The 17366-nt window shown below is 39.4% G+C and overlaps 1 protein-coding gene across 17 annotated transcripts in view; it reads left to right on the forward strand.

The window, feature by feature from the left end:
* The window catches only part of LOC134213289 (adenylate cyclase type 3), a 149327-nt gene that overhangs the window by 123215 nt on the left and 8746 nt on the right, over nucleotides 1-17366 (forward strand). For all 17 annotated transcript variants that reach the window (XM_062692200.1, XM_062692203.1, XM_062692204.1 and 14 more), the window contains 2 exons: nucleotides 9591-9707; nucleotides 10187-10382. In XM_062692200.1, coding sequence (XP_062548184.1) covers nucleotides 9591-9707; nucleotides 10187-10382 — 313 coding nt within the window. The remainder of the gene's footprint in view (nucleotides 1-9590; nucleotides 9708-10186; nucleotides 10383-17366) is intronic.

Below are 17366 nucleotides of genomic sequence, written 5' to 3' on the forward strand. Positions count from 1 at the left end.
CCCTTAGTACTCCATCGCTAAGATCGATAAAAGGCTACAAGACACAGAATGGCAGTAGCTTCTGATCAGGTTTCTTTGCTTGTAGTTTCTTCAATTCCAGAGCAAAACCTTCTCGCTGCACCGTCTTCTTCACTTCAGGTATTTCGTCGTCCAACATGGCAGGTGACTTTGTAATTTAAAAATTTAAACCGGATAATTCAAGTGAAGCAGCGTTGGGCCATTCCACCATTAATAGAGAGCTTGCATATCCTTCGGAAAAGTTCCACTAGATAACCAATCAGCGGTTTTCATTTGATGGAATATAACGCCAGATGGCAGAGCTGACACGATTTCCAATGTAAATCGCCAAATCTAGCATAGAGAGCATCCATAAATTATGTAACGCTTAGAGGGACGAGGGAGTTGCCCAAAGTGTGACAATCCAAACAAAATTTTTAAATGATTCATAAAAGTGTGATGTGGGGGGAGGGTTAAAATGGATTTTTTTTGCATTACGTAATTAATGGTTCTTCCCAAAGGACAATTTGAGAGTCGCCCCTCAAAGTAATCCAACCTCAAGCGATCCTAATATCTTCAATGTCAGTCTTGATTGTAATACTGCCGCCAATAGCTCTGCCCAGGGTGAGGTAATCTGCTTTTGCTTGTTCGTCTTCCATGGGAGCACTTGTGATTTGCTGCATATTAACTTTATTTATGCGGTGCCATCTGCACGCTTGAGTCGGGCATAAATGGGCGTACGCTATGCGAAATCCGATGCTTCCGCAAAATCATGAAGTTCAATTTTACACGCATCCTGCGTTAGGATTCATCAAGGGATTTTCAAGTTGTTTAAATTGACAAGCTGCTGGTCCATCTACAGTTGCACCAATGCATCATAGCTGCTGGAACCGATTGGAACGCATTCGAGATTCAGTGACCGCAGCTCACGCATTATCAATTACGCCGCCGTTAGCGTGGGACTTAAAAAACCCAACGGGTCGTAGATTCTAGCAATTTGACTTAGGTTTGTTCGTTTCGTATGAAAAATATTCTCGCCAGTCTGATGTGTTGGGAGAAAGATTATGATTTGACCATTAACTGGATACCTAGTGTTTTTATAACAACGTTGATGCTAGGATCCTCCATTTCAACACTTTGTTCACGCTGCTGCTCCAGAACGTCTGCTAAAAGTTCCTGAAAATTCAAAATTTGTATACGCTCAAGTACCCTCTCTCTAGCACACCAACTATTTCATTCTATAACTCTATTACTTCAGGTAGAGTGTTAGCTCCCACTAATGCATCATCCATATAGCAAGATTTCTTGATTGCGTTGACACCAGTGGTAATTGCGTACCTTCATTTTCGGTCAACTGACGGGTCGTGTCGGCTGGTGTGAGGGAAGGATACATCCTATAGATATACATTGTATATCCTATCACCGTTACTGTTCCTCATCGTAATCGACGAAATTCTAGTAGGTGCGATTGACCGTGAACCAAACCGCGGGCTACCTAAATGGCATGGAGCACCTAAACGACTTCGAATTGGCTGATAACGTTGCAATCCTCACTCAACGGCGCTCTGATATGCAGAGTAAGCTCAACGACCTTGCCGAGCGCTCCTCTTCGGCAGGTTTAGTCATCAACGTCAACAAAACCACATCGTTAGATGTAAACACGGTGACCCCTTCCAGTTTCACAGTAGCCGGGCAATCAGTAGAGAATGTTGAAAGCTTATCTTAGTGGCCAGATGGCGTCAGATGGCGGTACCAAGATCAACATAGGCGCACGGATCAAGAAAGCAAGGGCTGCCTTTGCTGGGAAAACAGGCAGATCAGTGAATGCACCAAACTACGAATTTTTAACTCTGACGTGAATTCTGTGGTGTTATAGGCTAGCGGAACATGGTGTGTATCAGTGGAGAACACTCAACGGTTGCAGGTGTTCATCAACCGATGCCTGCGATATATAATTCGGGCCTGATGGCCTCATAACTGGATCTCAAACAACGAGCTCCATCGCCGTTGTCACCAGAGGTCGATAGCAACAGAAATTCGGGATCGGAGATGGGGCTGGGTCGGCCACACTCTACGTAGGGGCGGAAACGAAATCTGTAAACAAGCATTAGATTGGAACCCAGCGGGACATCGCAGAAGAGGCAGACCCAGAGGCCCATTGTGGCGATGCCTCAATAAAGAAATAAAAGATGTATACCGAAATCTAACATGGCAACAGGTTAAAGCGATAGCTGGACATCGCTGTGGATGGAGATCTTTCAAGTCGTCCCTTTGAGGGTGGTACACATATTACGTAAGCCCTTCAGGGGGGAGGGGGGTCGGTCAATATCTTACGCTCCATATAAATAAAAAAATCATTTGTATGAAAAAAATCTTACATGGGGGGAGGGGGGTTCGAAAAATCCAGAAAAATTGCTTACGTAATAAGTGTACGATTCCTTGTACCACCGGAGGTGTACATGATCTATAAGTAACTAAGTCATTGCATTGGTGTGGAAATGTCAGCACCATTTCAACTTGGGCCGAAGTTAAGGACCAACAAGAAAAGAGTTGCCACAAGCGAACCACTTCTCATAGTTTTCCGTGATTTTTACCGACAATAATGACGATTTTGGCATGCCACCAAAAGCACACTTCCATTATGGAAAATTTAATGAATTCTCATGAAAAAACTTCCATGGAAAATTCTTCCCAATTTCTATCGAAAATTCTTTTGAATATTCATTGCCATTCTTCTAAATTTTTATCAGAAATTCTTCTGAATTCTATCGGAATTTCTTCTGAATTTCTATCGGAAATGTCCGCCACAAATTTTTCTCAACTTCTAGCGTAAATCCTTCTCATATTCCATAGAAAATTCGTTTGAATTTCCGTCGGCATGATTTTTAGTATTATTATGGTGTAGTCCGAAAAGAACGAATGTAATGTCTTATTCCAGGTCGCTCGTGTGCGGGGTTTACCCCGCCGGAGCAGATATCCTCTTCCAGGTTCTCTGCTAAATATGACTTTTGATTGTTCCTTTTCCGACATACGCACTACACGTGCAGCCCACTGTAATCTGCCGTATTTTATCAGTCTGCCGATGTCTGCATTTTTGTACACTTGGAACAACTGGTGACTCATGCGTCTTCACTATTCACAATTTTCCACCACGCCACCAAGTACCTAAGCAGCTTTGTTCTCGCTCATTTTGTATTAGGGACCGCACATTTGTGTAGAACAAGTTGAAAGGATCATCAGAACCAGAGCTGCCCGCGTTTGAAGCATTTTAAAAGAAATTTATCATTAGGTAGGGTATCTGTTCCATTATTATTAACATGGTCCTATATCAATAACATTTGCAAAACAAGCCATTTAGACTCAATTTGTTTCGTGTTTTGTTGTTATCCTCACTGCTGGAAAAAATCACAAAAATGATAAGTAATACAATTTGCGCACCAATTCTTCGTTTTCGAATGGTATTGATTTGAGTACATGATAGCGGTAACCCTATAGCCTCCTAAATCAATTCTTTATCATGACAGCTTGCGAAAAAAGTCTTTCATGGTATGCTACATATCGTTTATGTATACAGAGATGATATGTGATAGGGATCCTATAATGAGAGATATGCAAATACTTTTCCAGACGATTTAGCAACGCTGTTACTTTTGTTTGCAAACGCTTCTAACACTTGCCGCAGTGCAAAATGTTGAAGCTTGTATATGACTTTGCATTTGATAACAATTTGGAATATGTTGGTCTGTCCACTAACAGTGTTTAAATAAGCATTATCACTAAAATAAAAGTGCAATACAAATAGGCGAAACACGATACATAAACTAGATTACTTCTACTCGCGAAAGTAAAACAAATTGTTTATTTCTTTAAATTTTTCTTAAAATCTATCTCAATACCTCTCAACCTCGTCTCAATCTGCAACAATAACAACGTTCATTTGGCTCACGCTTTGACAGCTCTCAATGCTCGATTGGCTTACAATGGCCGCTTTCGCATATCTCTCATTATAGGATCCCTAATATGTGAGAGACTTTTTCATTCTGTTTTGGATTCAATCCTTAGTACAGAGCTAATTTTGTCAACCCCATGAAACAAGCACTAGTTCTTGAAGCCACCGTTTGTTGGTGTGGCGCTAGTGCTGTTCTCGAAGTTTAAAGCTCCGTTCATATTGTACCGTACATTTCGCGTGGGTATTTAATTATGTATCGCAAAATGATTTTCGATCGTGAAAATTTAAATTTCAATAACATAAGTTATATTGTTCTGATTTCGTCATTTATCCAGCATTTTACGTGCGGTGATAGCTGCCACAATATAATTATCATCAAATTTCGGCTTAAATTATCACTGAAAAAAGCCAATAAATTAATTTCGATAGCCGCCACAATTTAACATGTTCTGGTAAGGTGCAATCTATTTGACGTTTGTCTTGTGTTGTTTGTCATCGCAGCGATCATTACCATCCTCATGAATTATTGGCGAATAATGGTTGCATGAAGAAGAAGAAGTCTAAGGATAATATTTGAAAAAAAAATGCACGAAAAAACATACGGGAAGTTTTTTTTAAATTCTTCTCAAAAATTTTAGGAGCAATCTGATTAAAAACGGTTAACAGTACGGGGCTGGATTTTCCTTCTACTGCATTAATAAACGCAATTTTTCGATTTCAAATTTTATTTTGTGATATCACACTTGATACACAGTATGAAAAAAGTCGAACCCCATACTGCTTTCCCCCCGAACCCCATACTTTTTCCTGAACCCTCCTAGCGACATTTGTCTGATTTCTGAACCAAAAACAATGCCGCTGCTAAATCCCCCATTGGCTTCTGGAAATTAACATGGTTCAGCATCTATTTCACTGGTTTCCCGTGCGAAAAAGCGATATTTAGATGAAATTTCGAGGAAATTAGTTTGTTCAAGAAGGCGAGCGTTACAATGCGTTACGCTTAAAAGTATACATCACTGAAAATCTTAGAACGTACACAATAAGTTTTTGTCAAAATTGTGAATTTAAAACGCAGGAAATTTCTCATTAATGCATGCCAATCGAAAGATAAGACTTGGCTTCGACTCAATTGACCAGGGTAAATTAGAAATTCGACTTTGAAGAGACTAAATTGGGGGTGTCCAAAATGTGTACATTTAGGGGTCCAAAATATGTTGCACTGTCCAAAACGAAGAATATTTTCATTTCAGAAAATGGCAAATTTCACTGATTTATCACTAACTGAAGCTCTTTTCGAATTTATTTTTCATAAATAAGACTTTCATCTTTGAAACGGTGTCATTTCCGCCCATACCGAACCTGTATTTCAATAGATATAAGCATATATTGGGTTGCACTTCCTCTAGGGGTCCAAAATAGGACAGTTACCCTAGACATTCCACTAAAAGAGCCTAAAATAAGCGGCCGTTAGCCCTCGTAAGATGCTGTAGATGACCACAATTATCATTCGATTTTGACAATTTAGGGATGCCTGACCCGGAAATTTAATAGTGTTTCACAGTAAACACACGACCGGCTAAGGTCCTTCGAGAAATAAGTTTATCAGAACAGGAGTGAAAACAAACATTAAGGTCCGTCTCATTTACCGGAAAATTAGGGTAACCAACTTGATTTGGACCCCTACATATTTTGAACCCTCCTGTTGACATTTAATTGATATCTGAACTAAATTCAAAGCCGCTGCTGAATCCCGCATGGTCTTTTTGCAAATAAGATTGCTGCGAATGTATTATAACTAGTTTCATTAGGCTTTCAGCGATCGTGTACGTACACGCACGTTTCACTCACACTTTTACTCGGTTTGTTTGCAACCACGAGCAGCTGTCACGGCAAAATCAAATGGGATTGTTTGCAACCACGAACCTGCGTTCGTGTTGGTGAGAAATGTCGGCGAGACCCTAATGTGCGAAAATAACGATATTTGGATGAAATGTTGATGAAATCTATTTTTTCAAGAAGGCAAGCGTTACAATGCGTTACGCTTCAAAGCATACATCATTGAATATCTCGGAACGAACACAATCAGTTCATGTTGAAATTAAAAATTTAAATCGCTGCAACTTTCTCATTGATGCTTGTCAATCGAAAGATATCAAATGACCTGTGCAAATTGTAAATTCATTTTTGAGCAGACTAAAAGGGGGGTGTCCAAAATGTGTTGCACTTTCCAAAACGAAGAATATTTTCATTTCAGATAGTTGAAAATCTCAGCGATTTATAAACATCCGATGCTCATTTCAAACTTCCTTTTTTAGCCTGTATCACACGTCGCATTTGAAAGATATAAGCGGATATAGCACTTCCTCTAGGGATCCGAAATGCAAAATTTACCCTAAACTTGAAAGTGCCAGTTCGAAGATTTAAAAAATACCCAGTCTTAAAAAAGGCTGGTGCACCTCCCAAAACCATTAAAACGTAAATCTATTAAAAGTAATCTTGCCCTGCAAGCAGGGTTATACGATAATTATTGAACTGCCTCTATGAGATATGAGACAGCAACTACTTTTCAGTTGACGAACTTAATTCATCTATTTGATCTTGACGCATTAACTCTTTGGTTACAAACTTGAGCTCACTATAATGTGGGCGTCGAAACTAAGATAAATTAATCTACTTAGTCATTGTACGTGTCACCGACATGTGTTTTATGAAACACTATTGGAACCTTCTTTCTTTACATTTGATCTGATCCAACTGGAAGTGGATGTCGCATTGTGGATAAAATTTCGCTTTAAACTGGACCACTTGTGTGTTGACAGAATAATAGTTTTTGAAGCATAATGGACTTAGCGTAAAAGTCAAGAGACTAAAAATAATAACTATCGAGCTGCCAATGATCATGCACCGGAAAAAGTTCTTTTAGCTGACGAGAAACCTAACCATACTGCTCATGTCGCAAATGTGTAACATTTGAATTTTTATCGATTATGAGAATGAGTTAATCTTAAGAATCCTAAGTAACCTAAGTATTAAATCAGATTAGTAGTGATTCAAATTGTTCTGCTGCATTTAATTTTAATATAAATCTGAAACATGCATTCTCCCAGCAGATGCCTCAGATTAATTTAAGTTCAGAATCAAAAGCTCAAAACTGTTGCACAGTTGTTGGTTCTATGTTCTATCTTCTGCAGATTGAATCACGAGATTCAAATTTTGTATGTTTTGGTGATTGAACGCGTTATTTTTACTACGGAATTTGGATCAATGCACTTTGCAATTACGCCGCATATCTGAGCAACAAAATAAATAATTATTTTATTTATTTCAACAAAATTTAAACATGAACAGAAAACTGCTGGAGATACCAGCGATTTTTTAAAATTTTGCTTCAGATTCCAACAAGAATAGTGTTCTTAAATTTGGAGGAAAAATGAATCATTGCTGATCAATCAGTTAATTGGTTTGCAGTCTTATTTTTTCTACTTGCAAAAATTTGTTTTTTTAACAGAACGATGCATTAGAAATTGAAGGCCCACTCTTTATCACAATGCCAAATATTTGTCAAATTCCTTCAGACATCTATCAAATCGTCAAGATATCAACATGGGTATCAGGCAAAAGATATTTTAGTTACTAGATAAAGATTGTCGCTTTGGTTCCCTTTGTTCTGCTGTCCGAAACATGTGTGGTACATACCTGTCAAATCGTATGGATTTTCCTTCTTTGACATTTAGCTCCCCTATCCTCGTCAGCAAAAGATGTTCCGGACAGCGACGACAGCGACAATCTTTATCTAGTAACTAAAATATCTTTTTATCAGGCAGACTTGACAAATTTTTTTTGTTATAAACAATTTGGTATTTGTTATTGTGACAAATACAGTGCTGATAACTTTTGCGCTATAACGAAACATGTGTATCTGAAATTAACCAATCAGCTATAGAGATAATTGCAATACATTATTGAAACATATTTTAGCGCTTTTAAAAAACTGTTTCTTTATTTTTTTATTCGAATTAAATTTCTTCTCGAGCGATATTGTCGCATGCGTCACTGTATTCCGTGCTTAAAGCCTGAGCTTGACAGCTAGCACCAAGTTTAGCACCAAGTTTTCGGCTTCAATCATATTGTATGCAGATGACAGCCGTTTCAGGGGGCTGAATTTTGTCCGTGTCTGTAGGCTGCGAGACTTTAGCTAGCTACGCAAACCGCAGAAAGTCATACTTGGAGCGCAACATGTCTTTTAACTTGGCGGCTAACGTCAATACCACATGTAACGAGTGATCCAAGATATATGAATTCGTCGACAACCTCAAATCGCATCCCATCTATTTCCACATCGGGACCTTTTTAGTATTATATGTGAAATAATTCTGAATTCCCATAACACATTCTCTCAAATTTCAACGATTATTTTTTTCTAAGTTTCCACTAAAAATATTCCTGATAAATATTCTGAGTTTTACGGGAAACTCTTTTAAATCACCACGGAAAATTGATCTGAATCGAAAAATTCGATAAATAATTTCACTCGCGTTTTTAGGGCATCCCATAAAATTACAGAAGCAACGCACAATTGTCAGAAAAATATATAAGCTCTTTTAGTGGAATGTATTCAACCGTCTAAGACGAATTAAGTACTGTCCATTTAATTCCACCATTGCACAATTGTCATTTTCATTATTTCAGCTTTGCAGCGTCGTAGCATGCGTGAAATAATAAAAACGCCTTTTGGGTATTCCCTCATATTTCCTGTGTTTGAGATGTTCGTAACGAAACTTGACCTAAAATTATGTAGGATAGGCGAAAAAAGTGGCAAAATAATCAAAAGGAAGGTAGGAAAATAAAAATTTTCCTCATTTTGCTAAAACATTTAACATTTCGGTGAGGCAAAACGCCCTAGTGGGACTACCTACAGTGTACTACGCGTTTCCATGCACTGTCAAAAAAAATGCCCGCATTCTGATTCGCCGACGCGTGGTGCGTTGTTTCCTAGAAGCTGCTAACTAAAAGGCGTTTTGCCTCATGAGTTTTCCGGCAGCACAATATCATCACTTTATGGAAATGTTAAAATTATCAAAATGGTCGAGATTTTCTGCAATTTCAAGATGACATCAGCTAGCTATATTGTTTCACTGTTGCATGAGGCAAAAATGTCTGTGAAAATCGTTACTACTAAGACATAAAAGCAGTCTTTGCTTAGCTAGGGCAAATTGACCCACCCCCACCCCTTCCCCTACATTACGACAGTGTAGTTAAGGCAAACGCTATGCATCTAAATTCTGTACAAGTGCATAGAACGGCACAACACAAGATAGAAGGTCGTTTATCCTGGACGAACCCACCCATCTTCGTCATACGATAAATGGAAATGAAGTGAAATTTAATTCACTTTCCATTTGAGCCAGTTCACTTATTCACATCCCATTCCAGCATAGGAAAGCTGCCTCATCTGCCAACGAATAATTTATCGCTTTAACGAGTCGTGCCATACTGCTTCTGAACGACCTGACAGTTTTACGCAAATGCTCAAATCTGTGCGGTGGGAGATTTATCATAAGTCATGACACGTATGCAACCCTTTCGGAAAACGTAACGCAAATGCTTGCTGACTGTTGCTTTTCTACTCTTGTTAAAATTTCAGATGCTGCCAGCATTTGTCACGTTGAACAGTAAACGATTCAACGACTCTGTTGGTTTACGCACATCAACGGCAATAGTAATCGTGCTGCTGTTAGGAATATCCAATGTTACCGATATGGTGAGTATGCCTAGGAACGAATTAGATACATATGGAGCCGAGTACAATGAAGGATTTCAACGAAGCATACATAAGATTTATACGTGGTTGTTGCAATTAGACCAAAAATCAATAGCCTAATACCAGAGAAGAGACTCGGTGGCTTAAACTAAATTTCGCCTGAAGCGTGTGTAAAGTTATTTTCTCATAATGTATTCATCAAAATGATTGAAAGTAAGCCTCTAAATAAGTTAACAGCTCAAATGCAGATTTTGTTCTCAACTCGAACCACTAAATCTCCGGGGATATCCGAGAATTATGATGGAACCAATTCAATCGTGCGTCAAAAAGCTTTTCAATCATCATCGATCAAAATGGAATTTATTAGCCTATGTACCTATCCGTCATTTCATGTTCCGACCTATACAGATAGGTGGCTTTCCATTTCTCACATTTTCCTGTATTTTGCCTCTCTTCCCATCAACCCCACAATCCATTAGCTGGCTGCTTCCAGGCGGACACCACTGCACCTGAACGTCACCAACGCGTCCTTCCTGTCGAGCGAGATGCACCCGTCGACGATTTGTTTGTTTCCGTCATACTTCAGCAACTTCGCCGTGCTGATCCTGGTTGCCGTTTCCATCATCACGCAGCTGTCGCATCTAAGCAAAATTGCATTAATGGTCGCCATCGCCGGTAAGTTGGTGCATGTATAAAGGGGAGACGGTACATGCATGGGTTGGGTATCGTATTTGTTCGCAATAATTCAGTATTTAACCGGGTGGTTGACGTGAAAGGTGAAGCTGAAGATTAATTAGTAGAATCATGCTACGCTGTGTCGTGAAATGTATAGCGGTGGGATTTCTGATAAATGGTTATCGGGAGATAAGTGAGCAGTAAATTTCAGCCTATTATAACTGAAGGCTTGTGATTAAGACGGAATTATCTGCCTGCCATCTATGGCATGAGGAAACTATTTTTCATTTCCAGAACACTAGTTGGAATCCGAATATATTGTGTGTAAATTTAAGTCTACTTTCATGCATATATATGAACTCTGAAAAGCGCAAAATTCAAACGAACACCAGACTCCATCCTGCAAAACTCAGGCTGACTCAGTTGATTTACATAAAAGCGGGTGTATTGCAATTTGCATTGTCCAATCTGAGAAAGGGAGGTTAGCATATGAACCACGTTTTCTATATTTGTGAACACATAAACGAATTACATTCAACAGTGGTGTACAGATTAAACACAGTGAAAGAACTTCCGAATTCGGAGAAAAATATTGGAGCTACGTTTTCCAATTTAAGGGCAATTCAGAGATTGGAGAAGTTTTAGGAAGCTTCGAGGGTTTTGGGAACAATGTTAGAATGTTGGATAGAATTATTAAACAATTTAAATTGATTTGATTATTCTTTTTATTTTTCCAGCCGGGTTGACGCGTGTTCCACCGGGGGACTTCTGTTCGTACTGATGTTGGGTCGTTTGAGTGATCGTTTTGTAGCTCAGTTATTATTTATTGATTTACATCTAAACAGATAATACTGAAACGCCTGTTTCTTCTGGAGCCCGTAGTAGGCCCGACTTGCACAAATGATGCGCCTTCGTATTTCACGACTAAGATCATTATCAGCCGATAGTAAAGGTCCAAAATGGATGAATTCCTCGACCTCGAAGATATCTCCGTCTATCCTAACACTGCTTTCCAGGCGGGCTCTGTTGCGCTCGGTTCCGCCCCCTAGCATGTACTTTGCCTTTGAAGCATTCACCACCAGTCAAGCTTTAGTTGCCCAACGTTTGAGACGAGTGAATGTACATTCCTGCCACCTTTTCATCCGCGAAACATATAAACAGTCAATGGCTCTCCGCATGACACCTACTAGCGCCATATTGAACAACAGGCACGAATGTCCTTCACTTCGTCGTAGTCCCCGACGGGATTCGAACAAACTGTAGTTATCGCCCGAAATCTTCACACAGTTTTGCACATTTGCTTTGATTAGTCTCGTAAGCTTCCCGGGAAAGCTGTTCTCGTCCATGATTTTCCATAGCTCTACGCGGTGTATATACTACCGTTGCTGCCTTTAATTTTATTATTTCATAAACAGATGGTTCGTTGGGACCAGATGTTCACGACATTTTTGAAGGATTTGCCGTACAGTAAAGATCTGGTCTGTCGTCTGTGATCAGGGATGTCACTTTGTAGGCGGCATTTAGGACGGTAATTGCTCGAAAATTTTCTCACTCCATTTTATGTTTTAAAAGATGTAATGTGGGGGCTGGTTGATTTTCATCGTCCGTCGAATTGACGTAGTCATCTCCTCCGCTGCCTTGACATTCACTGCCTGTACTCTAAGCGTCATTTAGGTGTTCCTCGAAGTGCTGCTTCTACCTTTCGATCACCACACGGTTCGTCTATCAAGTTGCTCCCATTCTTATCCCTGAACATCTCGACTCGCGGCACGAAGCCTTTGCGGGATGCGTTGAGGTTCTGATCAAACTTGCGTGTTTCTTGATGACGGCACAACTGCTCTATCTTCTTGCAATTCGCTTCTTCCAGGCGGAGTTTCTTCTGCTGGAAGATCCCCGATCAAGAATGCACAACAAAATTATAACAAGGGGAGTTATTTATTTCAGAAAAATATTGCAACAAAATGTGTTATAAATTTTTCTGGTTAGTTGTTAAAATAACAAAAATTATATCAAAAATACCTCTAGCCGTAACATAATTAAAACAGTGGTTGATACCTTTATATCAATATTATAACAAACGTTGATATAGTTTTTCTGTGCAAAAATCTACTTTCAAGGTAATTGTCTACATCACGGATAGAAATCTGGTACGCTACCACGTCGGATCTCCATCCATAGTGTAGGCAATTAACTTTGTTCCAGCTGTGTATTAATATTGAGCGAGTTCAAGTTATACTGAAGGTAATTACCTCCGATTTTTTTTTCAATGTCTACAAAAAATGTAGGCAACTATTATGTGACAATACCCAAGTAACAATCAAGGTTGTATCAGAGTTTTATAGCGTCCTTCAAAACCTAATCTCAAAACCTTCCATGCAGTCCTCGCAGTTTCCACAACCTCCTGTAGATTTCTATAAAACCATGTTACAGACAGTTGGCCCAGTTTTATTGCAATCATTAAAACCTAATATGCGTTCCAGTTCAGAACCAACGGTTTTAAAATATTCTTCAAGTCTCACATAAAACATGCAACATAAACCTCCTCTAGACTTGGTGGTTTTGAGAACCACTATATAACCATTATACAACCACTTCATGACTATGATACAATAACAAATAAGCCGATAATGAAACAATTGTCAACTCTCAGGTTGATTACTTATTTGTTTGTTGTTTGTACTCGAAAAAAATATGCTTGCCTTCCTGCAATAAATACATGGATTACATGTCAACAACAAAAATAAAAGAATTATTATCGGCCAGTTCAATAAAAGTTCATATCTGGCTTTGAGTGTTCTAAGCATGTTTGAAGGCATGCCAGGGATTTTTCATGGTGAAATTATGATAAATAATCAGTATTTTAACAATGCGCTTCGTTAATTTGTTATTATTTAGAATTTTTCAAGTTTAATTAATTGCCTTAGTTAATTATCTTTAAAAATAATTTCAATGAATAACCACTTTTGTTGATCAAATAATCAAAGCATTGTTCCTAAAACTTATTAGGATGTCCAATTTTACCGTTTAAAAGGTGAAACAGAAATTTGCATGATATTTCGATTATGAAATTCATTATTTTTTTCATATCGGCGACATTTTTTCGAATAAAACTTTGATTGCATAAAAAATGCCTCTATATAACCATCACTCCTGAACTGGCCCTATCTGGGCATTTCAAACACCTAGAGGTTTTATCATGGCCTTTTTCAAGACCATGTTACGACTAGCAAGTTTTATCTTGGTCAAACCTAAAGCTTGATAGTTTTATATATAATGACAAATGACAACATGACAATGTAGAGAGATATAAAAAAAATCATAAACAAACTTTTTCTGCCCTCGGCTTCGAATGCAAGTACTTTTAAAAATAAGTATATCAATTAAAAAGCATGTAGTGGCAATTGTTAAATGGTATATTTCGTACAATAAAAGTGTTTTACTCGTGTTAAATTTGCAAAGCATGTATGGATTAAATACATATTTTCATACCCCTCATGAGCAAATGCTATTTGAACAGTTTTTTTAACGACTTAAATATATAAGGGAACTGCTCCTAGATTTCAACTCATGGCTCCGATGTTAATCCCTTTGAAAGCAGAGCAATGGAAAGGTATTTGATCTGTGATTTTTTTCAGCAGGAGTTCGAATGTTGACAAAAAGAAGCGAAGAAATTGGTGCCGTATTTCTTTACTTCTCGATAAGATGAATGTATTTTCAGTGAGTGAGATGGAGATCGGAACAGTTCCCCTACATAATTCACGACATAGAAAAAACTGCTAATGTTTTTTTTCATTTCCGACTGAAAGCGAAATGAAAATACTTCCGTGGGTCAAACAATTTGTGCTGAAAATTTAGTTTCTTTTTTTTTATTCATATATTTATTTGGTAGGCACTCTGTGTTCTTAACCGCTACTGTGCCATGATCTACTATGGTATTCTGCTGTACAGAATCCACACAGAATCTATTTTTAGATATCCATTATTCGTTATTGTTGTTGCCAGTTTGTCTTGTCGCGGGTCCATTGTGTCCGTTTGTCCATGTCGAGTATCCAATGATCGTTGCATTGTTCGGTTGCCATTTCATCCGGGTAACGTTGGAGGAATCCTCCGAGAAGAACAAGTTGTCAGTCGTCATCAGGCAGCCGCCACGGTAAGGCGCGTACCCCAAACGCCACCGTATAGGCTGCGGATCCGGCGACTGACGAGGGTTTGGTGGGGGGGCTGGGAATCGAACCCATGACCATTCGCTTATAAGGCGAACGTGTAGCCAACTACGCTACGGGCCCCCCTTAAATTTAGTTTCTATCCATAGTAGTAGTTTCAAGCTTCGTATTCCTATGCAGGTCTTTTTCAGGAGTAAAGGTTATATGTGGGCTTTATACAGAACTCTACGAAGCTTGGCAGCTTTTATAAGTCTTGATCCAAACCAACATATAACTTAACTGCTGGCTTTATGTCAGTTCCATTTTTTAGCTCTGAGGAGGAACACAGGAGCATTATAAAACCTAAAGAGCTGTGGTTTTATATTGGAATTCAAAACGTAGTTCTCAAGTACTCTTGCGGATCTAATTAAATGACAACTGAATAAAACCAAAATAAAACTTTAAGCATTTCTATATGCCGTGATAAAACCTCTATAAAACTAGCATAAATCTTCGAAGCATTGAGATTGTTACTTGGGTATTCATAACTAATGTTGTTATAATTTTGATATGAAAAAACCGGTCGAAGACATATTTTTATCGAATTATCTAATTATAACACACGGTGTTTTAAATAACAACAATTGATAGAATTGAGTTATAATTTTGTTATGCATTCCTGATCGGGACGGGTTTGCTGTCTGTGTCTCCGTTTCCGTCTATAGCGTTCCACGTTCGGACGGGTCCCTTGATGCAGCGCGACGGCGCGACTGCCCTTCTTGAATTTCGGATATCTGATCCAACGGGTAATTCAGCTATGACTACTAAGTCAGTGAATTCCAAAATAAACTTCAAGATAATATAGTTTGCCTTCCAAACAGCTTTGTAGCATACGAAAGTTTTTCATATCTCTCATATTTCGTTAGAACTAGCTCATCTGGTAGACTCATGTACACTAAAGCCGCCAAGTGTATAAATATCAAATTAATCTTATTTGAACCAAACTCTATTCTGCCAGGACTCACCTTGGGATTTTCTAGACCGCCAACCTTTACTCGACAGTCTGCCAGACGCACCTCGTGGCGTTCCAAACCACTAACCATTTTCCAGCGGTCGTCTAGACGCGCTTTGTGATTTTTCAAACCACAATCCATTTTTCAACGGCCATCCAGACAAGCTTTCACAAACCATTTTTCAGATGCTTTCCAGACGCGCTTTGTGATTTTCCACGCCACAAACCATTTCCAGCGGTCTTCCAAGCCCGCGTTGTGATTTTTTAAACCACAATCCATTTTTCGGCGGTCTTTCAGACACGCTTTGCGATTTTCCTCACCACAAACCATTTCCAACGATCTTTCAGACGCCCTTTGTGATGTTCCAAACCATTTTCCATCGGTCTTTCAGACACACTTTCACAAACCTTTTTCCAGACACGATTTGTGATTTTCCAAACCACAACCAATTTTCCAGCGGTATTCCAGACGCAATTTGTGATAGATGTATTCGTTGTGTATGTGTAGACTAGACTAGACTGACTAGACAAATTTATAGAATAAGCTTCCTACAAGTCTGAAACTTGATTATGCATATGTACAACATGTGATAGATTTTAGTTCGGAAAAGGAAATGGAGGGTAACCGCCCTTCGGTGGGGTTTGATCCCACGACCCCAGTTCGCATGACAGGTGCTTTCCCTACTAAGCTACGAAGGACCTCCGTCGTCCACCGCAGCTTAGCGGGTACTGATGAAACCAAATTCCCAGCACCAGGTACCAGCCGATCTCTCGCAATACATTTTCAGAACTAACTCTCTCAAATGTATTTTTGTACACATCATGTCAACCAAGTAGGATGAGTATTTAGTATTGTCCGGCTCCTACACACTTGCTTCATCAGCAACGGCGCTCAATGAAGTAGGGTTGTGTGAGGTTGTGCCAGTTTGGTCGTCAGATCCCAACACGACCACACAAGCGAAGAGAGATCGCCACTCGAGATCAGTACATTCAAAGTTAATTGCCTATATGCCGGGTATTAAGCCACCCGGGGTGGACATCAATTTCTATGTCTGAAACTTGATTATGCATATGTCCAACATGTGATAGATTTTAGTTCGGAAAAGGTATTGGAGGTAACCGCCCCTTCGGTGGGGTTTGATCCCGACCCCAGTTCGCATGACAGGTGCTTTCCCTACTAAGCTACGAAGGACCTCCGTCGTCCACCGCAGCTTAGCGGGTACTGATGAAACCAAATTCCCAGCACCAGGTACCAGCCGATCTCTCGCAATACATTTTCAGAACTAACTCTCTCAAATGTATTTTGTACACATCATGTCAACCAAGTAGGATGAGTATTTAGTATTGTCCGGCTCCTACACACTTGCTTCATCAGCAACGGCGCTCAATGAAGTAGGGTTGTGTGAGGTTGTGCCAGTTTGGTCGTCAGATCCCAACACGACCACACAAGCGAAGAGATCGCCACTCGAGATCAGTACATTCAAAGTTAATTGCCTATATGCCGGGTATTAAGCCACCCGGAGTGGAAATTAATTACTATGTCTGAAACTTGATTATGCATATGTACAACATGTGATAGATTTTAGTTCGGAAAAGGTATTGGAGGGTAACCGCCCCTTCGGTGGGGTTTGATCCCACGACCCCAGTTCGCATGACAGGTGCTTTCCCTACTAAGCTACGAAGGACCTCCGTCGTCCACTCAGCTTGTGGGTACTGATGAAACCAAATTCCCAGCACCAGGTAACTCGCACATTTCAGAACCCTAACTTCATTGAGTACACGCCGTTGCTGATGAGTATTTAGTATTGTCCGGAGCACTTGATCAGCAAC

This window comes from Armigeres subalbatus, chromosome 2, assembly GCF_024139115.2.
Source record: "Armigeres subalbatus isolate Guangzhou_Male chromosome 2, GZ_Asu_2, whole genome shotgun sequence".
Classification (NCBI taxonomy): Eukaryota; Metazoa; Arthropoda; class Insecta; order Diptera; family Culicidae; genus Armigeres; species Armigeres subalbatus.